The sequence below is a fragment of the Canis lupus genome, chromosome 31, assembly GCF_011100685.1.
Source record: "Canis lupus familiaris isolate Mischka breed German Shepherd chromosome 31, alternate assembly UU_Cfam_GSD_1.0, whole genome shotgun sequence".
NCBI classification, from domain to species: Eukaryota; Metazoa; Chordata; class Mammalia; order Carnivora; family Canidae; genus Canis; species Canis lupus.
Genome location: NC_049252.1, coordinates 11,729,094 through 11,754,001, shown reverse-complemented (window position 1 = coordinate 11,754,001; position 24,908 = coordinate 11,729,094). Strand labels below are relative to the sequence as shown.

At 35.0% G+C, this 24,908-nt stretch overlaps 1 protein-coding gene across 5 annotated transcripts in view; it reads right to left on the bottom strand.

Moving 5' to 3' along the window:
• LOC478384 (multidrug resistance-associated protein 1-like) overlaps positions 1-24,908 on the bottom strand; it is an 86,988-nt gene that overhangs the window by 33,466 nt on the left and 28,614 nt on the right. For 3 of the 5 annotated variants that reach the window (XM_038581225.1, XM_038581226.1, XM_038581229.1), the window contains exons 6-15: positions 24,039-24,293; positions 21,502-21,567; positions 19,127-19,264; positions 17,401-17,547; positions 15,354-15,438; positions 15,194-15,260; positions 14,683-14,809; positions 10,161-10,337; positions 6,745-6,912; positions 5,237-5,399 (exon numbers count right to left, since the gene is read on the bottom strand). In XM_038581225.1, coding sequence (XP_038437153.1) covers positions 5,237-5,399; positions 6,745-6,912; positions 10,161-10,337; positions 14,683-14,809; positions 15,194-15,260; positions 15,354-15,438; positions 17,401-17,547; positions 19,127-19,264; positions 21,502-21,567; positions 24,039-24,293 — 1,393 coding nt within the window. The remainder of the gene's footprint in view (positions 1-5,236; positions 5,400-6,744; positions 6,913-10,160; positions 10,338-14,682; positions 14,810-15,193; positions 15,261-15,353; positions 15,439-17,400; positions 17,548-19,126; positions 19,265-21,501; positions 21,568-24,038; positions 24,294-24,908) is intronic. The other 2 variants (XM_038581228.1, XM_038581227.1) reach the window with 2 other exon arrangements.

Here is a 24,908-nt window from a genome sequence, read left to right as displayed (position 1 = left end):
AAAATACTATAATTATCCCTTTATCCTAGGGATAAAAAGACTGAGGCACAGGTCATATGAACCAAGGTCTCACATCTACAACCAAGACTGAGGTTCATGTTACTGCTTGTGAATTTGATGGGAAACATCTCAGAGCTTGGCTGTGTTTTGTCTCTTTTCACAGTATGATACTTAAACTCCTTGAATTTCAGACTTCTCATCTTTAAAAGGAAGGAAGTGGCCTTGGGAGTTTCTACAATTTCTTATATGAATTATATGTTTTCTTATTTCTAGAAGTAAACATCTAACAACTCTTAACTGGAAGAATCTGACTTACATCAACTATCTCTCTGAAACATGGTATTCCATGTCTCAAAGAATGATAATTTGATCTGGAGATGTTTCAGTCCCCTCCTACCTAAGGCACATTCTCATTTTTATAGTTTATAATAATAATTTTAAAATTTACATATTTGCAATTTATAGAGTGCTTTCATATACATTACATAATTTGAGTATCAAATGAGCTTATAAGAAAAAGAGAACAGTTAAGCTTATCCATATTTGCGAGGGAAAAATAAAACTCAGGTAGTATAAGTGACTCGCCTAAAACCAAAAGTTACCCAAGAGACGGACAGGAAGAAACAGAGACACAGAAAGCAAGAGTGAGCTGAGCCACACACTCCTTTCTGTCCCCTCACACAAAGCCAGCATACTTGTTCCTACATGTTTGATAGAATGTTTAAGAGTCTGGCTGGGCTCCAGCATAAAACAGAGGGAGCATCAGATTCAAATTCTGCCATTTACAGTTTGTCTTAACTTGTGCAAGATATATCTAGTCTCTGTAATATCATGACCAGGTAGTCTCAGGAGGTTTCAGAGAGAATTAAATAAAGGTAAAACTTGTGAATATATTGACTTAATATCTATGACATCCTAGCTATCACCAGGATTATTAGTGTGGGTAAGAAGCAGCCTAAACTAAACCTATAACTACGTAAATTTATCATTGGTCCTCATATCTTTCTTCATTGACCTTTCTTCTTACCTCTTATTGATTCTCTAATATAATATTCCCATAAGGTGAGATTTGTAGACTTTTCAGAGCTGGATAGATTCTTAGAGATCTGATGTATCCCAATCCAAATTATACCATAAAAACTATTTTTTCTCAGTTATCTATTATTAGAGATCTGAGGTATCCCAACCCAAATTATACCATAAAAACTACTTTTTCTCAGTTATCTGTTATTAACCCCAGTAGAAGATGAGAATGATAGGAAAAGAAAAAGTGTCTGAGTCACAGGTAGTTTTGGGGGCAAGGGAGTGATAAAAATGTGCACTGTTCAATTCTACTTCAGCCAAAACAGACCTAATTCCTATTTTTCATAAATGGGAAGAACCAGAGATGGTTAAATCATCTCTATGAAGACTCACATAGTTATTCAGAGTCAGAACTAGAGCCTGGGGCAAAGTAAAATTGGCTCAGTGTTTTTTCCACAAGGTTGTGCTTACTTTTACTCCTATTCTGGTATCATATAAGTTTATATGAATTTTCAAATGGAAGAATTGTGTACTTTTTAAAAGAAGTCTTGAAGGATTCAAGATCAAAGAAGATAAGCTAAAATAAATAAGTGATAGATCACAGGGTGTTTTAGAACTGGGAGTCCTATCTCAAATTCCACTCCCTGTCCAGCTAGTCTTTTTTCCCTCAATCCCAATGAAAATGCTCTCAGGTATAGTTTGAATTTTCCCTACTACTTATGCAAATAAGAAAAGAAGTGCCCCACAGAGACAGGCCTGCACCTCATTGGTGGGAACCAGGGCAAGAGTATAAACGAAAGCCCCACATACCATATTCCTAAGTATTTAATAGTAATGGATTGAACCAACAGACTCATAAATAAGTTCTATTACTTACCCTGACCAATACACCTTCCCAACCACCTGAAAACCAAGGCCCATGTGAGAGTGTTTGGAACCTTAAGTGTTCCTCTGGAAACATGACAGTCAAGGCCCTTGCTCCCTTATCTCCCACCCTCATCCCATCCTGCACCATATCTGTGGACACTTCAGCCCATCTATTGAAGCTCTGTTCACACTAACCCCTCCAAGAGAGAAAAAAAAATTCCTCAGGCCAAAGAATGGCAAATGCCAGTAGACTGGTCTGCCTTTGGGTAGATAGAACAGAAGAAAAAGTCTGTGTCATTTGGGCAGAGAATTCCGGAACCACAAATACCTGGAATGGAAAAGTAGAAGATTGGAAAGGGACCCTTGATGGGCACAATCCCTTGGGCTCTTGATCAATGAACCAGCTAAGAAAGCCAGAAGAGGGACTCTCTAAAGCATTGAGTATAGTACTAGTTCACACTGGTCCAGGTCTAAGGGAAGCACTGTAAGAACTTAACACTGGGGGCACCTGGGTGGCTCAGTCAATTAAGATTCTGACTTTTGATTTCGGCTCAGGTCAGGATCTGAGGGTCGTGAGATGGAGCCCTGTGTAGGGCTCTGGGCTCAGCATGAAGTCTATTTGTCCCTCTCTGCTCCTCCCCACTGTTCATGCTCTCATGCTTTCTCTCTCTCTCTCTCTTTCGCTCTCTCTCTCTCTCTCCCTCTCTCAAATAAATTAATTAAATATTAAAAAAAAAAAAAGGAACTTGACACTGACTGTAACCTGGTTTAAAGCTATTGTTTAGCGAGGTGTTTTATATAATCAAAATCTACTTTTGCCTTGCTCTGTGTGGCCCCTAAGGGAATTATACTATATATGGCTGACCTTTTACAGATATCACCTAACATCTAACATCTATCATCATGTTTAATTTTATGGCTGCTTTTAAAAAGCCTTAATAGTTTTTCATTCAGCATTCAAAAAATCAAAATCCTAGAAATATTCTTTTTCAAAAATGTATTCTATTTTTAGTACAAAAATTATCTCTACTCATCACCTTCCTAAATTCTTTTTTTTTAAATTTTTATTTATTTATGATAGTCACACACAGAGAGAGAGAGAGAGGGGCAGAGACATAGGCAGAGGGAGAAGCAGGCTCCATGCACCGGGAGCCCGACGTGGGATTCGATCCCGGGTCTCCAGGATCGCGCCCTGGGCCAAAGGCAGGCGCCAAACCGCTGTGCCACCCAGGGATCCCACCTTCCTAAATTCTAACAGAGAAGACACAATGTTGAAGTCATTAGGGAAAAAAGTACATTTTGCATTTTTCTAACTCTGGCATATTTCTGATGGTGAAGTAGTAATATCTATTAATGACAGCCCAACTTCAAGAATAATACAGCTTTCCATTTGTTACCATAGAGGACTCATGTACATAAGAAGTATATAGAAATAAAGAGAAAGCATGATATTTGTTTCCAAAACTGGAAACAAATGTTGTTTCTTTTTTTTAAAGATTTTATATATTTTTAAAAAAAGATTTCATTTATTTATTCATGAGAGACACAGAGAGAGAGAGAGAGAGCACAAATATAGGCCGAGGGAGAAGCAGGCTCCCTACAGGGAGCTCAATGTGGTACTCAATTCCAGGACCCTGGGATCATGACCTGAGCCAAAGGCAGAAGCTCAACCACTGAGCCACCCAGGGGTCCCTCCAAAACTAGGTTTTAAACAAGAGCAAATTCCACAACTTTCAAAAGATACACTGTTTATATTTTATGGTAAATTAAATATTGAACACAAAACTTAAACATTGCCTGCTTTTAGAACTATATTTTCCGAAGTAATACAACTTATATTTCATATGGCCTTTAAAATAAATGGCCACATGAAAAGTACACTGGTTCACAGCATTCCAAATAATCCCATTAACTTCTGAGGAGACATACTTCTGTCAGATTCACCTGTTTAACCAACAGCTACTGAGAACCTGTAATCTGAACCTGTAATCTGCCTATCATGAAGCTACCTAAGTCCTGGGAATAGAGAAGAATGTCAGACCACATTCTAATCCTAGGAGACACTCACAGACATCTCTTTCCCATACATACACTAAGCATAAATTATTACTTAGCCTGACCAAGTAGCCAAGAGATCATTTCCAAAATTGCTAGCCATTAAGAGAAGAGAAGGTGCTTAAGAATGACCACAGCCATCTGATGATGCATCAGATATTTCTGAATGCATCTACAAATAGAACATTTGAATTTGAGGAAGGAATAAAGGCAAGAAATAAAAAATAGTGTTACAGAATTGATGTGTATTAGCTTAGGTCTAAAAAAGAAACACATCAAAAAAAATAAAAATAAAATAAAATAAAAAAGAAACACATCAGCAAAATCATTTTGTTTTTTGATTTCACAACATTCAAATAATAGGTCCTGTTAATAATTGACTTCATGTTATGACTGATCTTGTTATAAGCTGGTTTCATATTTTTATGACTTTTATTAGTAGGTATGGTATAAAGTGAATTAGTGGATACCAGTTCATATAGGAAATACTGAGATACAGCTCCCTATTTCTTCTGTTACCCTGAAATTATGAAGTAATTTAATCAATTTTATAGTAATTTCTCAGTGGTGTTCTGGGTAGTTATGGGACAAGGATCATAGTGGTCCACACGAGAAGGCATCTATAGATGGAAAAAGAGTTGATGAACATTATACTTTCAGAGATGAGAAATAACTGACCTCTATAATATTGAATTAATACTCAATTTCAAACATCCCTGTGTCTTAATTAGGTAAGGATCAAACCACTGCATTTACATAAGCATTTATAATCTTAACTTAAAATGGTAGTAGTATAGTAACAAAAACTGGTAAATAAACTCCATTGTGATCTCATAAAAGTTAGACAAACAGCATTCTCCTTTGTCTTTCCTCAGATTCCTTTTTTGTTTGTTCATCTCCCCTCCTCAACATGCAACAAAATGTTTAAAATATTTATTACGTACTTGACATGGATTTATGCTCCCTGTTCTTAATTTTAAAGAAAGCAGAATGTTTAGACCCATTATATTCTAGACCAGCAATAGAGCTTATAAATCATGTAATCCATTATTTCATAGATGAACAAACAGATCTTGGGGTATAACATTTTGCTTTAAAAATCATAAATGAGGTTGATTTTTAGCTGATGTGTCCTAATGTATGTTTCTTTTCGAGAGAAAGGAAGATGCCCCGTTCCTAACTCCAGCAAGGATGAACGAAGAAAAATGCATTGTAAGAAATCACGCAATTAATGGGCTTTCAGAATGGCTAGGCACGCTGTATCTTAGGCTTGTTTCTTATTGTGTCTCACCTTTTTCCTGTTCATTGAAGGCCTGAAGCAAATTTTTGAGGTTTCTGGTTTTAGACAGCAGGTCCTGGTATGTTCCCATTTGTGCAATTCTCCCACTCTCCATTACAACAATCAAATCCATCTGGGGCAGAAGTGTGAGGTTATGTGTCACTAAAATACGAGTCTGAAAAAGAGTATTTTATTCCTTGGGTTACAAAAAAAAAAAGCAAAAATAATGTATTTTAAAGAAAGCTGAAGTCTTTTTTTTCTTTTCTTTTCTTTCTTTCTTTTTTTTTTTTTTTTTTTTTTTTACTATTTCAGAGTGTAATTGTTGACAGGTACATACCACATACCAGTTTAAGACAGCATATATATATTTCATAATGAATGATTATATGCTGTTAGACAAAAAACAGACAAACAAAAGAAAGGATTGCAAATGTTTTAACCATCTCGTTCAGTTTATTCTTCATTCATTAAAAATGAATCAATTTCATAACAAAAAAATTTCATATCTGTCATTCATGCTTACTTTTTAAAGATCCTATAGCATTACAATAAAGTGCTTGATTCCAGTCCTAATTCATAGTATTCCTTTTTAAATCTTTCCATATTATCATACAAATATACATAGAGTTGAGCCAGAAGTTTCCATCTTGAGTTAAGTAAAGACTTAATAATAAGTAAAGACATTTATCTATTATTTACTGACATACATAAGTAAAATGCATTTTATGCATTTATTTAATGTTTTCCAGAGTGCCTTATATTTAAAAAATCTATAAATGCATACTATGAAGGAATGAGTATGGCTTTATGGTCAGATAGACTTTTAAAAATCTCTGCTGCTCTTTTTTTTTTTTTTTTTTAATTAAAGTAGTTGACACCCAATGTTACCTGAGTTTCAGGTGTGCAACAGAGTGATTCAACAATTCTACATTTATTAAAACCTCTGATGTTCTTAAGCTAAGCAACCTATATCAAATCATTTTGAACTCCAAGTTCCTTCATAGGTAAACCAGGAATAATGATAATACCTATTCAGAGACTTTCTGTAAAAGCTAAGTGAACTAATTTAGTGTCAGACATGGGATGCACTTAGTAAATATTAATCCCTTCTTCTTGGCCCTTTCACAAGAGAACTAAATTGTTATTGCTATGTTATTAACACCATAATTTTAAGTAATAATCAGTAAAATAATACTTTTTTATGAAAGTGCTATGTATGAAAATATCATTTTAAAAAATTGAGTAAACTAAAACCAACTCATTTCAACATGTAAGTCCCCTTAGAATACGGGATCAGTCTATAAAGTAACAATCATATAAATTGTTGTCAGTAAACTTGTAAGAAAAACTTTTAAAAATATTCATTAAAATTTATCTGTGAAAAGATCAATATGACATTCCCCTTTACATGTGAAATTTCACTACTTCAACAAATGAACAAAGTATTGGAATTTGAGGCACAATGCTATGCAGATTATCTTTCCCTTTCCCCAAAAAAGCGTAAGTGGCACCATGGTTACCTTGTGTTTCAAAATACCCGAGGACCCAATCACTTTCTCAAAAAGTTGCTTTCCAATCTGAACATCAACTGCAGAAAGGGGATCATCCAGGAGGTAGATGTCAGCCCCACTATACACAGCTCTGGCCAGACTTACTCGGTGCTTCTGGCCCCCACTTATATTCACACCCTGAAAAGAGACCAGGAGTTAAAAATCAAGAACAAAAAAGGTGTAAATCTCAAAGCATATCTAGTGATATCCAATTTCTCTTCTGTAGCGTGGATAGATAACAACTCAAGATTAACCCTCAAACCTTTCTTTACCCTGAAATCCAAATCCTACCCCCACCCCCTATTTCCCTGTGCTACTAACTTGTGCTAATTAACAGATGTATCTACTTTTTGTTAACTGCTTGGTTTCAAAAGTAGATACTAACAATTAAGGAGAAAAGAACTGCCAATCCCCTAACTTTGAAGAGTCATACCTCTGAAACATTAAATAAGACTTTTGGCTGCCAACCACATACTGACACTGGTGATCATTTTTAAATTGACACATAGAAAATTGAGAATAATAGCTAAATTACCAAAGCAGTAATCACCATGTCCTATTTTATTCTGTAGAAAGATTAGTACAAGTCTTGTTGGCAAAAGTACAACTCTAAGAAGCAAGAATAAGGAATATACATCATTCCGTGTAAGAATTAAAGTCGACATGTACAGCCACGTATAGAGAATTATGGAGCCAGGCCCAATTTACTTGATTTATTTTATATTTAGTGTTTACAGATCTGGCTTAAAGTCCTCCTTGCAACACAGAACTTACCCAGTTACCTCTAATTGTAAGATGCCATTGCTTTTTTGCCTTTCTCATTCTCTTCCTACTCAACCAATACCTCCTTTGTATATCCATATTTTGGGTGCTATGCTAACACTTGGGATTCAAAGATAAATGAAACTGAGTCTCTATGGTGAGGAGGTCATAGTTTAGCAGGGGAGACAGATGTGAAAAAATAAATAAAGTAAGACAATAGATGTGTGTGTGTGTGTGTGTGTGTGTGTGTGTGTGTCTGTGTGTGTATGATTCTATCAGCTTCCCACTCAAGGGTTTGTCATGAGCATTTAATAATTGTAAAATATTTACAATAGATCCGACACCAAGTACAGAGGCAATCGATATCAGCTATTATCACCCAATCACTCCTCTCTCCAGTGTATCATCTGCCTTGTCATTGCACATCCTGTGATTATGTAATCACCTTGTTTAAAAACCTGGGATGCTCACATCTCATCTGCCATCATCCATGACCATCAACGAATCCCTTAGTATAAATCCACAATACTGGGGCACCTGGGTGGCTCAGTGATTGAGAGTCTGTGTTTGGCTCAGGTCGTGATCCCGGGGTCCTGGGATTGAGTCCTGCATCAGGGTCCCCGCAGGGAGCCTGCTTCTCCTTCTGCCTATGTCTCTGCCTTTTGTGTGTGTGTCTTTCATGAATAAATAAATAAATCTTAAAAAAATAAATGCACAATACTTATGCTCTCGTATTCACTCATGTCTCCACCACTCTCCCAATACTGCCCTCATCTGACTGTGGCCTGCCAACCAGACTAGCAGAGGCTGGTCACTCATCTTCCCTTTTCAATTCAAAAGCTATTCACACTGAGAAATCCTCTTTGACAGCAGTCTTCCACCCAGAGTTCCCAGTAAATTGATTCCTTCTGTCCATTCTTGTCTCACAGTGCTCTGTTTCTCATCCCTTTGCTGGAAATGGCTATCTCCAAGGAAGTCTCCCTCACAAGCCTATGAGCTAGTTGATCCTTGCATTCCCAGCACATAAACTCTGTCTGACACAAGGTGATTAATAAATATTAATAAAGAAAATTGATAATATCATTGGCAAAGATCCACTAGACTGCAATCTCTTGAAAGCAAGGTGATATCTCTCTTGCTCACCATTGTAAACCCTGTAGCAGAATAAAAATATTTGTGGTCAAATGAAGAATGCCAAAGGAAAAGATGAATGAAAGTGAGGAAAAATTCTACATTTTTTATCTCGGTTATCTCCTAAACAGCTGTAAACAGGTTGCCTTTTGAAATGTTCAATTACATGTTTATGTTAATATATATCGTCAAATTGGGAGACATTTAATAATAAAAGGCATAAGTTATAAATGGCAATAACATTTATGTCTATATTAAATATATATTTCATTATTCATTGCATTATTCATATATATTTTGCATTTTTTTCCTTCTTTAGATTCTTTTTAGTTATATACTATCGACTATTTCATATTATTAGGGATTGGCTTTATCGGCATAATATTCAATATGTATTTACAAGTTTGAAGTCACATTTCCTCATAATTTTAGCTATGGTGCCATTTTGCCTGGGAATAGTGAAGACACCAGAAAAAAACAAAGAGGTGGGGAAAAAATTTAAATGTATTTAATAACTTGAGAAAATACATCTACAAAGTAACAGGCTATGAGCAAAGACAACATAAGTCTAGTTAAAAGGTAAATTTTGCCTCATTCTAGATTTTTAAATATGTCCACTTTCTATAATTTTGCTCTCTATTTTATTTATCAGTTTATAGATGAGGACTATTAAACAACAGGGAGCCAGGAGTAAAAAATGCCTCACTAATGCTATGCTGACTGTCTTTTCAGGAATTCAAAGCACTCAGCAAGGATTATTTACTCATCTTCACAGAACACATGAATCGCAGGCAGAGGCTGCTTTTGCATTCATGTTTAATTAATGGCGATTTTAGTCATGTGTCGGAGATAATCTCTCAGGTTCATGCTTTGGCTCACGCTATCTTGTTTTGTTTTGTTTTAACTCCAAAACACTGGGCAACGTAATGACTATTCATTAATGCGATAAAAATAAAATAGAACAAAGACTATGGGAAACGAGATCCTCTTAAGCAAGAATGAACAAACACAGAGTAGGTGCATTAATGACAGCATCATCCCTGAGCCTTTTTAGAACCTGACCGTGGTGCCACCACTGGAGACTGGCACTCTGTTGCTACTGTCCTAGGCTTGACTTTGTGCACAAGGGATACGGGGGTGGGGGGGGGGGGAGGACAAAACAAAACTATCATTCATTCATTAGAGAGTGAACAGCATTATGCCAGCAACCAAAACAAAGTGCTGATGATCCAGTTGGTGAGCTATCGTTCCCCCCACGTGGATACTAACGACAGAATCTCCTGCTGATTTTAAATCTGTTTTCCAAATAGTCAATTATAGATAATTATTTGTCCTTAATATTCCCATCCTATTCATAGGAATTTTGTCATGATTTTTTAAAAATTATAGTTGCATATGGCTTTTTGAGACCTCAGGAAAAAGACTATAAGTATTTTATTAGCACAGATAAATGGAGTTTTATTCCTGCACATGATAAATTATATTTTCCTTACTCTTTCTCCAATCTCAGTTTGATCTCCATTTGGTAACTGCTCCAAATCAGGAAGGAGAGCACAGGCTTCCAATACTCGCTCATAAAACTGCTTCTGCATGATGGAGCCAAAGAGAATGTTTTCTTGTAAAATGCAATTCTGAATCCAGGCCTGCTGGGCAACATAAGCCACAGAACCCTAAACAGGGAAGAAATAAAAGAAATACTCTTAACGAGGGAAAAGAAAAAGTTGCATGTACCACATTAAAGGAACATATTTAGTCCATGGTTTTGCTTTCTTTAACTTTAAATTGAATTAAAAAAAAAACTAGGTTATTTCTTAAATGTAAATATATCCTACTTACATTTTAATTTTATATATGTTTATTCAAGACCCCTTCAAATGAGTTACTTTGTGCTTCTTATTTGCTTTCACTGTAGTTTCTATCAGAATTATCTGTCTCTGGTGGGAGTTTTCTGGAGGCAGAGACTGAGTCAGCTCTAGTTATCCTAACAAGGTACCACAGACTGGGTTGCTTAAACAACAGAAATTTCTTTTCTCACAATTCTGGGGGCTAGAAATCTGAAAACAAGTTTGTCAGTAAGGTTGATTTCTCCTGAGGCCTTTCTCCTTAGCTTGTAGATGACTGTCTTTTCCTGAGTCTTCACATGGCCTTACTTCTGGGTGGGTATGTATGTCTTAATTTCTTCTTCTCTTAAGAACAACAGTCATATTCGATTAAGGCCCATCCAATTATACATTCTTTTTAAGATTTTATTTATGTATTCATGAGAGACATAGAGAGTCAGAGACATAGGCAGAGGAAGAAGCAGGCTCCCTCTAGGGAGCCTGATGGGGGATTTGATCCCAGGACCCGGGGATCATGACCCGAGCCAAAGGCAAATGCTTAACCGCTGAGCCACCCAGGCGTCCCTATCATATTTTAACTTAATTACCTCTTGAAAGACTTCATCTCCAAATACATTCACATTCTCAGGATTGGAACTATAACATATGAATTTGGGGGGAACACAGGTCAGCCCACAACACTATGCCTGGAGTGCAAGTTGTTTATTTGCGATCAATTCTTGTGGAAGGAAAGAAGGTAGAAGGATTGAGTGGATGGAGAAGTCACACCGTGATCCAGATGTAACAAAGCTTTGGCCAACCCTCTAGAGAGATATAGAGTATTACTCATCAGAGTGGCTCTGTGTTAGGCTAGGTTGGCCTGATCTTCAGCTGTGGGGCCTTAGCCAGCCTGTTCTCAGCAGGCCAATCCTGAAGGAGCTGACTTGCTATATGTACTTTCACAGCTGAGATACAAGTCCTTCCTAGACGGGGTATCTTCTACACAGTGCTCCTAAGTTTATGTTTTGAGGATTTTATGTCTCAAAATGATTCTTGAATATATGACAGTCTACTGTATGATATATCCTTTTAACTAACCCTTTTATTAGAAAGGACCCACAGTATTTGAACTAGAGACTTACCTCTCAATGTGCCCCATGAACTCTATCCAAACATTGATTTTAGAGAATTTATTTTGGCTACTATGCACTGGATAACAATACAAGCCATTTAAAGTACTTTTTGACCCAAGAGCCTATGTATATGTATGTAACTGTTAGCCTTTTGATTTCTCCAGGTACTTTAAAGATCAAAGATTAATTCCTTTAATTCCTTTTTGTTGAGCATGTAAGACATAGAGTGGCTTTTGATCCAAAACAATGTAATTCTGATCTGACTTGATCGTGAACATAAAAGTAATTGCTCTTGAACTGCCTTGCATAGCGAATAACCTCTGAGTAAAATAATATTAAATCAATTCTCAAGAGATAGAGACTTTGGACACTTATGTATTTAGCAAGATAAGGGGAACAGAGGAAGAACACAGAAAAAAAAAAAAGTCTGAGGAACAGGAAAAATGGTGCAGAATATAAAACAGAAACTAAATACTACATTGAGAGGTATAGACTTGTAGTGTTGGAATGATTGGAGCCAAAGAAGAGTTGATCATTTTCACAGAGGTGTATATTTTTCCTTTAACTTTAAGAATAATTATAACTTTAATTTCATATACAAGTGCAAATGTGTTTTTGTTTCATTTTACTCTAATAAAGAAACCACAATAAAAGTTTTGCTAATTCAAAAAGTGTTTTCCAAATCTCTAATGTTCCATCAAAGAACACTGAATACTGAATACTCTACATGAATGGTGCCTGGTGTGAACCTTTGATATTGAGAACAAGGAGACTGGAGGTTGAACGTTGTGATATGATATGCCTCAAAAATATGCTTATATGAAACCTTGAGGAACAGAAAGATAAAACACAAAAGCATGCTGTGAACACTAACCATTAAATTTATTATTATTATTATTATTATTAAATTAGAAATGACAAAAATAACAGTTACAAATTTAGGATTAAAAATGTCTTGAGGGGTCCCTGCATGGCTCAATTGTGATGGTTAAGTGTCTTAGTTTTGGCTCAATTGTGATCTCCTGGTTGTGAGAGATCCAGCTCTGAGGTGCCTCTGCACTGGGCATGGAGCCTGCTTAAGATTCTCTCTCTCCCTCTTCCTCTGCCTCTCCCCGATCCCTCTCTCCCTCTCCTAAAAAAAAAAAAAAAAAAAATTGGGAAATAATTCAGAGTATGATACCTCAAATTCTACCATTGTTCCAGACCAAAGGACAAGGTTGTCAAGTATACTGACAGATAATATCTTCTCTCTTTCACAACTCTCGCTTACTATAAACAAAGGGTGTCCTCTCTGTTTTATGATTAGTAACAGCATTGTTATGGTTTCTTGCATCACCATGAACATTTTCTTAATTTCAAATCCTCAAAGGTACCAGAAATAATCTTTAAATCTTACCATGAGACCCTCAACCATCATAATAAGATAACAATAACCATAAAAATTCACAGGGAGCTGGCTGACTCTGTGCCAAGAACCAGGCTAGGCCTTTGCACATTAATGCTTTATTTTTTTTTATTTTTTTTTTTATTTATGATAGTCACAGAGAGAGAAAGAAAGAGAGGCAGAGACATAGGCAGAGGGAGAAGCAGGCTCCATGCACCGGAAGCCCGATGTGGGATTCGATCCCGGGTCTCCAGGATCGCGCCCTGGGCCAAAGGCAGGCGCCAAACCGCTGCGCCACCCAGGGATCCCACATTAATGCTTTAGATGAAATCCAGAACTAATATTGTTTTTATCTTGATTAATTCCCAACTATTTTTCAAGATCAAGTAAAAGACTACCATCTCTCTGAAAATTTTTCTAACTCTTCAGAGTTTGTTGTTCCTTATACTTTGATTCATTTTTTATATCTGATTTAAACACTTATCATAATTGATTTTAATATCTCCCTCACTAGACTATGAACCCTGTAAATAGCAGGATATATCACATTCATGCCTGTTTCCCTGGTACTAGGTGACAGGCACATAATATGTGTGCATAGTATTTGCTTAGTAAAAAAAAGCTGAAGACACTAAATAAATGAAAATAAAACCAATATGACAATCATATTTTTAAAGGATATTCACTGGCCTAAGATAAGATATAGTCATTTCAACTAAAGACAAATGGCTGACTGCAATCATTATGAAGAACATAAGGGTACAAAGACAGTATGATGAAGATTAAAAAGCAGTGGTATTCATTAAGTAAAATCTTATCAGAAAAAGTCCCAGATACCTTAGTTGATCCTAAAATAAGTACTAGTAATGCTGAAAGAGAAAAGAATAAATAAAGAATTCATCATTAAAGGACTGGAACCAGGAAAGGTATAAGGATATGAGGAAATACATATTAAGAAGAAAAACCAAAGAGTTGGAGCAGATTCTTCCTAGAGAGAAAAAGTGAAGAAACTAGTCTCAGATCCATAGAACTTCTCCATCTTGTCAGAAGTGAGGAGGGATTACATTAATATTTTACCTAAGAGTTAGTTAAATATAAGGAAAACTCATTGGTTAGTGTTTCAAAAAAGAAACAGCTGATTAAGAACCTGTTGAATTCGTATTCCTACTTGCCTTTAAGAATACAATGAAAGGCTTGGAGTAGTCCTCTCCATAGTCCAAGGGCTGAGATTTAAAAGCAAGCTATTAATATTATTATTTTTCTGATTTTTCTTCTGGATCAATGATCCTGCCCACGAGCAACAATAAGACTTCTTAGAAATGTAGCTGAAATTACTCAGGGAACTTTGCAATGAATGATAATTAGAAACCAAATCAAATTAAAATATAAATCACATTAGTTTCTCTATAATTGGTTGCAATTCAGTTAATATCATCAAACAATTACCATAAGCATTCATAAATGATTCACTAAAGTATTTGGAGGACAAAATGCTGTTACTAACCCATCCATAGCTAATCAATTTTTGTGGAAATTGAAATGTTTGCTGCAAACTAGAAATGCCCATTAAATACTTGCATCTTCAATTTGATTTGATAAATTCTTATTGACACTAACCATGTGTTGACTGTAGCCTACTACACTAGGAGATATAGAAAGAATGTATTGTTAGCTTTACCTTTCTTTGAACAACTCCTGTAAGTTTCTCCATTTCCCCCAGGATGGCAGAAAGCACAGATGATTTGCCAGATCCAACTTGCCCTACAACAGCCACTAAAGCTCCTTCTGGAATCTTTATGTTCAAGCTGTATGACAAGAAAAGGAAAGAGATGATATAGGAAGTTCTTGTTACATTTTTAATGTTTATTCCCAGATAAATTAGCGTACTGAGCATCATCCTTGAAACTGCTGCTATTCATATTATACTACATTATTCTATGAACACCCAACCTTCCAAAAATGCAAACAACAAACGCTGTAGAGAAAACAGAAGAAATGAATAGAAAACAAGGGAGTAAAAAAAATCCATAAAAATGCAAAGTATAGTGGGAGGTTAAAAAATAAGTCTTGTAAATTTTAATATATTCATCTTCTGCTTTAAAAACTCTAAGAAATAAAAATATGGACCATTGTAGAATTCAATGTTAATAAAAAATTTTGTTTTTAATTTTCCCCAAACTATGACTTACTTTTTTAGTACTGGAATCCCTTTTTTATCCCAGGAGAAGGAAGCATTTGTAAATCCAATGGCATGATCTAAGAAGAAAAATAAATACAATGGTGCATCCTAGAGCCTATTATCTTCAACCTGGAAGTCAAATAAATACTGAATGCAGAGGAAATGCTGACCTCCTACGTAGTTTGTTTCAATATTTTGAGGAAGAAGCTCCTCAGTGTTGAGAAAGTCTTCCAGACGATCCAATGATATTCTTGTCTATCAAAATAAACACACATGGAATTTGAGGGTCAAGAACTTCAACTAAAAAGACTTACAGCATGATTAAAAATTTGTGATGCAAATTGAAGATATTGAAGATATTCAGCAAGCAGAGCTTGAATTGTTCTAATGTTTATAAATAATTTCATTCCTAAAAAGAAAAAACAGCTTCAGGAATCACAGATCAAAGCAGATGTCATTTATGCAGGAAGGCATGAGAAAAAGACACAAAAGTTCCTCCTTAACACTCTGGTAAAGCCATCATAACTAATTAATTAATAATTATAGGAAGATTAGTTCTTAAGAACAGCTCTAGAATTGAATGAATTCGGCTTCTGAATATTAAATGATAGTTTCGGCAATAACACCGAGTTTCAGTAACAGGGCTACAATATGCTTAGCTACAATTAGGATAAATAGTATAAATTTTGAAGGCTCAGTAGGTTAAGCATCTGACTTCAGCTCAGGTCATGATCTCAGGGTCCTGGGATCCAGCCCAACATCAGGCTCTCGGGTCAGGGGGATCCTGCTTCTCCCTTTCCCTCTGACCCTCCACCCCACTCTTGCTCTCTCTCCCGCTCACTCTCAAATAAGTAAATAAAATTACTAAAAAAAAAAAAAGTATCAATTTTGTTTTCCTCAAGCTGACTTACATGAAATCTCTAATGTATTTTTATTCACTCTAGGCTAGAAGACATCTATTGTTAGTGAATAAAATGTAACTGGGCCATGGTTTTGTTTACCAAGTACATCATATTAGTATGCAGATCTACTTCTTTTTCTTTCCTTTACTTCTCTTTCTCTTTTGACAATTGCTTTCCGTATTTATGTAGTGTGCTACTTGGAGTTGGAGAACACTTTGAGATAGCAGACCTTTAGCTAGATTCTAATTTCAAAAGCAAAACAAAACTGATTCTAAGAATGGTATTTTTCTTAAGAAAAAAATGCTATGAAACAAATGTTAAAAGCGTCACATCAACAGTACTTCTCTGCCCTCTGTTGGTCATTATTAGTAAAATAACAACAAAAAAGGTACGACAAAAGTGGATTACTCGGTATTCACTATATAATTATGTATTCAAATAATATACTATTATTACTATTATAATTTTAATATAATCAATATAATTTAATATCATTGTTACTATTATAGTTACTATTAGCAACTATAAGTTAATATTTATTCAAATAATATAAAAATTTAAGGGCAAAGTTCTTAAATCAAAGAGTTGGTTCCAATAAGCAAAGCTTCACTTGGTTTATGAATTCAACTTGAGAAAATGGATTCGATGGGGGACACCCAGACAATCCAAACCTGACATTCAAAAAATTTAACAGGAAATCTCAGGGCATCAAGGTTCTCAGGGATCAAGGAACTCACTTCTTCACATTCCCTGTGGTTTCAGCAGCTTTCTACTCATTATAGTATTTATTCACAGAGCCTCCAGAGACTGAAGATTACAATAGAGGTAGGCTGAACCAAATATCTCATACACGGTTTGTTGGCAGACTGATATTATCAATGCACTTGTCTTTATTCATTCAGTACAGACGAAATGCTGCTAAACCCTGGGAAAACCTTCATATCCAGTTCCAGGCAAAGGACCTCGTTAAAAAATCTTCAACTGAAAACAGAAAATGAGCCTTTTGATGGCATAGTATCTGACATCAGCTTTTAAAAAGCCAAACAAAAGAAACTAACACTTAGCAAAGAAAACAATATCCTATATTGAAATACTTAAAAGTCATTTTGATAGAAGAAAAGCATAGACAAAGAAGACATGATTCCTTCCAATCTTTAATGTTTTCTATCACTTGTTAATTCAGGGAGACTAATTTTGAAAGCAGTGTAAAACAACCACAAAAAGTGAAATAAATAATGGGAAAAAAGACAAAATGTGCAAAACCATAGACTCCAGTAGATGAACGATTCTTAGTTTAAGCATATTTTGGATGTACCTGGACCACAGCTGAGATCACCACTGGTAAATCAAACAAAGGAAGCCTCAAAATATTAAACAAAGACATGGATGTGAACACTTTAGTGGCTGTTAAAATGTTTCCTTCATCTAATAAGAAATAGATGCCAAATGTCGCCAGAGAAACCTGAAAAATAGAGACAAATTCTTTTCTTCAATTACTCAAAGCTAACAACAGGATGAGTTAAAGTCCCAAAAAATTAGGGGGAAAAACTCAAAACCTTTTTTATTGTTGTTTACCAAAATTCAGCACTATTCAGTGTGACTGCTGAAGAATATAAAATAAATGTTTAGTACACTAAGATATACAGATACAATTGTGTACCTCAGACCACGGCAGCCTTGAGACCATATGGTCCAGCTCCCTTTTGTAAATCACCATGTTCTTACTAGTTATCACTGCAATTTAATATGTATACTAATTGATCTTTTTTTCAAGATGGAGTATTATGTAAATTTATTTTCCAGTGGTGTGTGTATACATCCTGATTCATATGTAATGATAATACTTTCTGTGAGTCATAAAATTAACTGAAGAAATTATGAATAAATTATGGCTCATAATGTTTATATTTACTCTTGTAAGTTTCATTTAGAAAAGGCAGGAAAGTTCATATATGATGAGAATGTACTGACCTTCATGTACCTACAACTTCTCTTAAGCAAATGCTTCTTGGACATTTTTACCAAAGAATTCCAAATGTAAATATTGCTTTTATATTCATAATACCTACATATTTGTTCAAATTAAAAAAACAATATTTTAAGTTATCAACAAGAGAAACACATGGAACTTCCCCTGATCCTATGACCGCTGAGGATGGTAAATTTGATTAAAACAGATGCTTCAGTTCTAAGTGTTTTCATTATCCTTTGGCTTTCATACATTGCTTCATACCTCAAGGCAGGTTATACTCTAGTTTAAATAGCATGGGATTCCTAACATTTACATGGTATGAAAGAAAGAGAATGCCCTCAGTTCCTATCAGTTTGCCTCCAAATACTAATTCTGTAACTTTGAGGATGTTTCCCAAACTAGAATAGATTTCCATTTCCTATTGTGAAGTGGGAAAAGCAATGCCTTGTTATTTCAAGAATGAAATAAAGCAATTTATAACTTGTCTGGCATGCAGTAGAAACATCCAGTCTTCCCAACACCATATAGTGTGACTTTGGATCTTGCTTAAAAGGGATTAATCACACAAATCAAAACATTCTAGAGCAGCCTCAGCGGTTTAGTGCCGCCTTCAGCCCGGGGCATGATCCTGAAGATCGAGGCCCAAATCAGGCTCCCTGCATGGACCCTGCTTCTCCCTCTGCCTGTGTCTCTGCCTCTCTTTCTCTCTGTGTCTCTCATGAATATATAAATAATCTTTTCAAAAAAAAAAAAAGACATTCTAGAGAGAAAATGAAACTCTGAAATGAAAGTTACATTGTTTAAGAACAGAAAGCACATGTTTGATCTGTGAGAAATTTACAAAGAAGTAAAATTTTATTATATGTAAAAAATACAGACCAATGAGAATACACATATTCTCCCCTTCTTTAAAACTTCCATTATCTAATCTACATAAATCAACGACAGTTTTTCTTGAAAAATTTATTTCAGATATAGAAGATTTCACTTTGGACACCTTAATTCCAGGTAATTTGGAGGTGAATCTGCAAATCTGAAAATCAAAACAGGAAATATTACATACACTTACCAAGAATGGAATGCAAGTTAATGTCAGCATAGAAAACACAGCAAGATATCCAGCTGATTTTTGAACTTCCAATTCCTGTTCACGAATTTCAATAATCTTCTTTTTATAGGAAGGCTCCCATGCATAAAGTTTGAGGATCTGTAGAGGAGTCAGGCGGTGACTATTTGATAATATCATAGAAGAAACAAAACCATGCATGCATACAAATATATACAGTATACACACACACCCCCAACACACACACAATTATGGAAGTTAAAAGAAAAGATGGTAAACTCATAAAAGTAAAATGCTCCTATTTTCAGCTGAATCAAAATATTTCCATGAATTGTGTTTTTCTGGACAGGTAGGTAGCTAGGAGAAGAATATCACCGTCTCTCTAGCCTATGTACATCTTACCCACCAATAGCTTATTCCTGAGCCAGACTTTAAAAACATCCCAGCTCTTGGTATAAGCTCTGTAGCAGTTTCTGCTTAACTTAATCTTGGTTCTCTTCCTACTGGTCCAACTCTCACTTCAATCCACTACTAATTTCTTAATAGCTATGCTCCTCTCCCTGGACTCCCAATTTCCTGAAAACTGATGGCATGGGACTTCAAGCCATTTTCAGAAAGGTGACTGGTATTTTGAGATTATAAATTGGAATATATATATTCACACACATTCTCTTGGTTCTGTTTCTCCGGAGTATCCTAAAAATCTTTCACTGGTTCTGTGAACTTAGCCATGACACTTAATTGCACAGAGACTTTGTTTCCTTGTTTGGAAAATGAGGATGAGAAATTATTTTCTTGGGGTTCATAAGAATTATATGAGGAAACAGTACAGCGTGTGATCCACAGAAAATGTTCACCAAATGGTAGTTATTATTGTCAGACAGAGGCTATGGCATCTGCTATCCTTACCCCAGAGAAACTGACCACCCACACCTTTAAGTATGCTATACTTTCAACTTACCTATACTTGGTCCTCTACCAGTATTCTAGTGTATCCTATGGTATTTCAAATTTTAGACTTTGCACAGATCTTTAGGAGATGTTCTTTTATTTTATCTACACTGTCTTAGTCCTACTGATAATACAAGTTTCCTTTTAATAATATCAATATTTAAAACCTATAAGCATACAGTGCTGTGCTTTTTATGAAGACAAGGGTTATCAGCCCACAGGGAGGTACAAGCTGCATTTGGATCACGTTACTTTGGGAGTGTATGACCTTATTACATAATCTCAGTTATTCAATAATTTAATCTGAGTTAAATTTCAAAGCTACTTAAGGCCACTCTTAATTTCAGACAAATAAATGAGTATCAGTCTCTTTTCAGGGTATCTTTAATCTAACAATGTCTTTCATTTTAGTAATTTTTAATGTTGTGAAGGTTCTACACAGTACAATACAGCAGGAATTTTATTTATCAATGTGTACATATAATGGACATATCCTATGTTTATAAAGATAGATGCACCAGACAGAACGATGAATTCCAGAAGGATATTCCATATGGGCTTTGCAAATTTTGCCATTTTGAAAAATCCTATAAGGCATGACTCGGGTGCAACGAGATTTGAAATTCTATATACCTATCTATCATCTATCATCTATCTATCTAAAAGTTCATGAGGTTTCACTTTTTTTTAAAGATTTTATTCATTTATTTGACACAGTGTGAGAGAGAAAGAGAGAGAGAGAAAGAGAGAGAGAAAGGAGAACACAAGCACACAAGCAGGCAGTGACAGGCAGAGGGGAAGGGAAAGTCAGGTTCCCTGCTGAACAGACAGCCTGATGCCTGACTCAGGGCTCTATCCCAGGACCCTAGGATCAAGACCTGAGCTGAAGACAGTGGCTTAACCAACTGAGCCACCCAGGCACCCCAAGGATTCACTGTTTTATCATAGAGAAAATATTAATGCCATGGGAAGTAGCTTTCCTATGGAATAAATAATATATAACATACCTTGTGAAGAATAACATTTGTGATCATTTCTATTCCACATATAAGAACCTGAATGAATGTCATCACTTTCCCCATATAAATCTGCCTTCACACTGATGATAATGTTTTGCCACTCTTGCCTGCTTCATTCCATCTCTTCCACCCAATCCCTCCCAAAAAGTCATGTTTCGTGTCTTTGGAGACATTTGTGTTCAGTTGTTGGGTGAGAAACAAAAAGAAAACACCTACATTTGATTTGGTTTTATTTAAATGTTATTTCAGCAATAAGAATTCCTATACATCTGAAAGGTGAAATACTCTGCCAACAATTTTATTTACATATATAATTATTTTGATATTAAACGTTCTAAAAAATCATTTATTGACTAATGTGGCTATATTATAAATAGTGAAATTAAAATCATATTCCTTTTATATTACCTTAATTCCATGTAATATTTCATTGAGTAGTTTTATCTGTTTATCTTTGTTCTTCGTTTGGCTTTTCTATTTAAGGGGAACAAAATGATAGCATATTTGACAAAAGTTGGTAATAATTTAACTTACATAGCCACAGCTATTTTAAAAAATATAAACTATTCTCTCTATTTTACATAATATTTTGTTGAAAACATCTTAAAATATTCTTATAATATTATTCTATTGCTAATGTTAAAATTAGTTATAACTAGATATTTTAAAACTTAAAAGAAGCCAGTAGTAGAATATATGCAAGGTTGTATACTTTACAAAATAGTGGAAAATATAATATTTATTTAAATGTAATTTGTTTAAAATTGAATACTAAAATAACATTCATCTTATATTAAAATGTGATAAAATTCCCCAAACTCTATCAATTATTTACATGTATATTTTTTATAAAAGAAGTATCACAGGAATAAAAATAAAGATCTATATATTGTAAGTACATTATCTTGAACGTTAATACTTGTAATTAAAATATATATATTCAAATACTCTTTTTTTGCAAATCCTATGTAGTTACTATATATTTATTCAAATATTTAACTTTTATATTATTTTATACTTATCATTGCTTGGGTATTGCTTCTTAAGGATTTCTTCCAATAATATTGTCACAATTATGTCAAAATAATAAGTATAGCATTTGTATGTCTAGCAAAGTACACATTTACCAGTTAACATCCATAATACTACTTTTGTGATTGAAAGCATATTTTCTTCTTAGCATATTTGTACATAATACTGCAGTCTCTGAAAGTTTTAGGGCACTATATTAAGGTTCCCCAAATGTATTTCTATTCCTAAATATCTGAATTTAAATTATTTAAAATACAGAATTTTTTTTAAGTTAGTTTAACAGTATTTATTATGGGTCACCTGGGTGGCTCAGCAGTTGAGTGTCTGCCTTTGTTTCAGGGCATGATTCTAGGGCCCGGGGTTGAGTCCCACATTGGGATCCTTGTATGGAGCCTGCTTTTCCCTCTGTCTGTGTCTCTGCCTTTCTCTCTCTCTGTCTCTCATGAATAAATAAATAAAGGCTTTTTTAAAAAAGTATTTATTATAATCATAAACAAGCTTCTTATTCTAAATACTAGAGTCTTAGAATTCATAATTATTTCATTGTTAATTATTTGGTAATTAATCTGAATTTTTAAAAATCAGAAAAATACAAAAGAAGGTATAAATCCTCATCACTTAAATGTATTAAAGTAACAAGTGAAAAATCTCACTTCCATTCACACCTAATTCTACTCTATAGGTAACTTTTTATTTTATCTTATCTTATCTTATCTTATCTTATCTTATCTTTTATCTTATCTTATTATCTTATCTTATGTAGGCTCCACTCTGGGTGTGGGGCTTGAACTCACGACCCTGAGATCAAGGTCTTAGCCGAGACCAACAGCTGGCCGCCTAATTGACTGAGCCACCAAAGTGCCCCAATAGGTAACTATTCTTAAAAGAATGATGCTTTGTCTCTAGATTATTTCTATGTTTATACAAATTCATTTGTATTCATCTCTACCACACCCATGTGCATAGGTATATTCACATTTTAAAAACTGGATTAAGGACATTTATGTACATATATGCATTATATATATATATATATATATATATATACACACACACACACACACACACAAACATATGTTTATTTTTCCTGTAACATAAGACTGACATAATTCCATGTCAGTACATGGATACTATTACTCTTTGATCCGTTCAAAATAATAAAATAAGTGTGATAGGCAATACATCTGCACTTGCGTAGTTACTTTAACCCATGAAACCATCTGTCTCTCCCTCCACAGCGTGGCTTTTCAGCACAGTGATTCTGTCCTGTGTCTCCATCCCTATAGTACAGTATAATGCACACTGTCTGACACATGCCAGAGGTCAAAAAGTGTACTGATAATAAGATGAATGACTGACTGAATGTAAAGAAAGAATATTAAAATTAATTCAGTTAAGCATTTACTATCTCCTTGCTGTATCCAGTCACTTCTTGCTCACCAGCCCTTGGCCACTCTTCAGATAAAATAAACACATCCTTACCTCCAGGCTGTGCACACACTGTTCCTTTTGCTTGGTAAATCTTTTTCTCAGACATCCACAAGGATTCCTCCCTTACCCTGCTGATGCATCATTTCTTTCCTGCAGAATTTACTGCCCCTGTATGTGAAATGGCACCCTTTGTTACTCTGCATCCTAGCCTAATTTATGTTCCTTCTCATGTAAATTAACACCAGGCGTTATGTTCCTTATTTATTTCTTAATGCTTGTCTCCTCTAATGAAAGCTGGAACTTATCAGTTCTCCTCATTGCTGTACTTTGGCACAGAACAGATGTTCAATCAATATTGGTTGAATGAATGAATGATAAATCTGGATTATTTCCACATGTACAAAATTAACTAGGTTATTGTCAACTCAAGTCAGAAAACTCAGCTTCTGCTTGACACACATATGAGGCAGTGTTTTTCTTACCTTTAGTTTTTTCACTCTAGTTGCAACTAAAGCATTCACTGGTATAACAAATACAAGGACTGCCACCCCTGCTAACACTGCTGGCCCCAGCTCCTGCCAAAGAAGTGATATGGCCATCAGGATTTGAAAAGGGGCTGACCAGAGGAGATTGAGGTTTGCTGTCAAGTCCATGAGCTGCTGGGCATCTGCTGACATCAAGTTAATAACTTCTCCAGTTGAAAATCTCTTTCGAGAAACATTAGATAAAAATAGAGCCTGAAAAAAGAGGCGAAATATTTAAAGAGTCCTGTAGATCATGGAGCATCTTTATAAGTCAAACAATGGTAACTTTTAATATCAATTTTTATATATTTAGGAAAATCTACAAGATTATTTATGTAGTACAATTATGAAATACAGAAACTCTTAAAAATGTTTTTAGATGAAGAAGATGCAATTACTGATCAAAACACAGTTATAAAATCCACCGCATATTGATAAAGAGTAACATTTGGATTCCCAAGCAAATTCATTCTCAAGAACACTGCACAATTTGTTGATTACAAAACTGGGAACAAATGGGATGCCTGGGTAGCTCAGGGGCTCAGCGCCTGCCTTTGGCTCAGGGTGTAATCCTGGAGTCCCAGGATTGAGTCCCAGTCAGGCTTCCTATGGGGAGCCTACTTCTCCCTCTACTTATGTCTCTATCTGTGTGTGTGTGTGTGTGTGTGTGTGTGTGTGTGTGTCTCCTGAATAAATAAATAAAATCTTATTAAAAAATTGCAAAAAAAATCTGTTCTAGATTTCTAGCATTGGGGATCCTCTATATTCATTGGTACCCCTATAATGTTAAACCATCTAAATTTTATCAATAAATATCTAATGAATGTT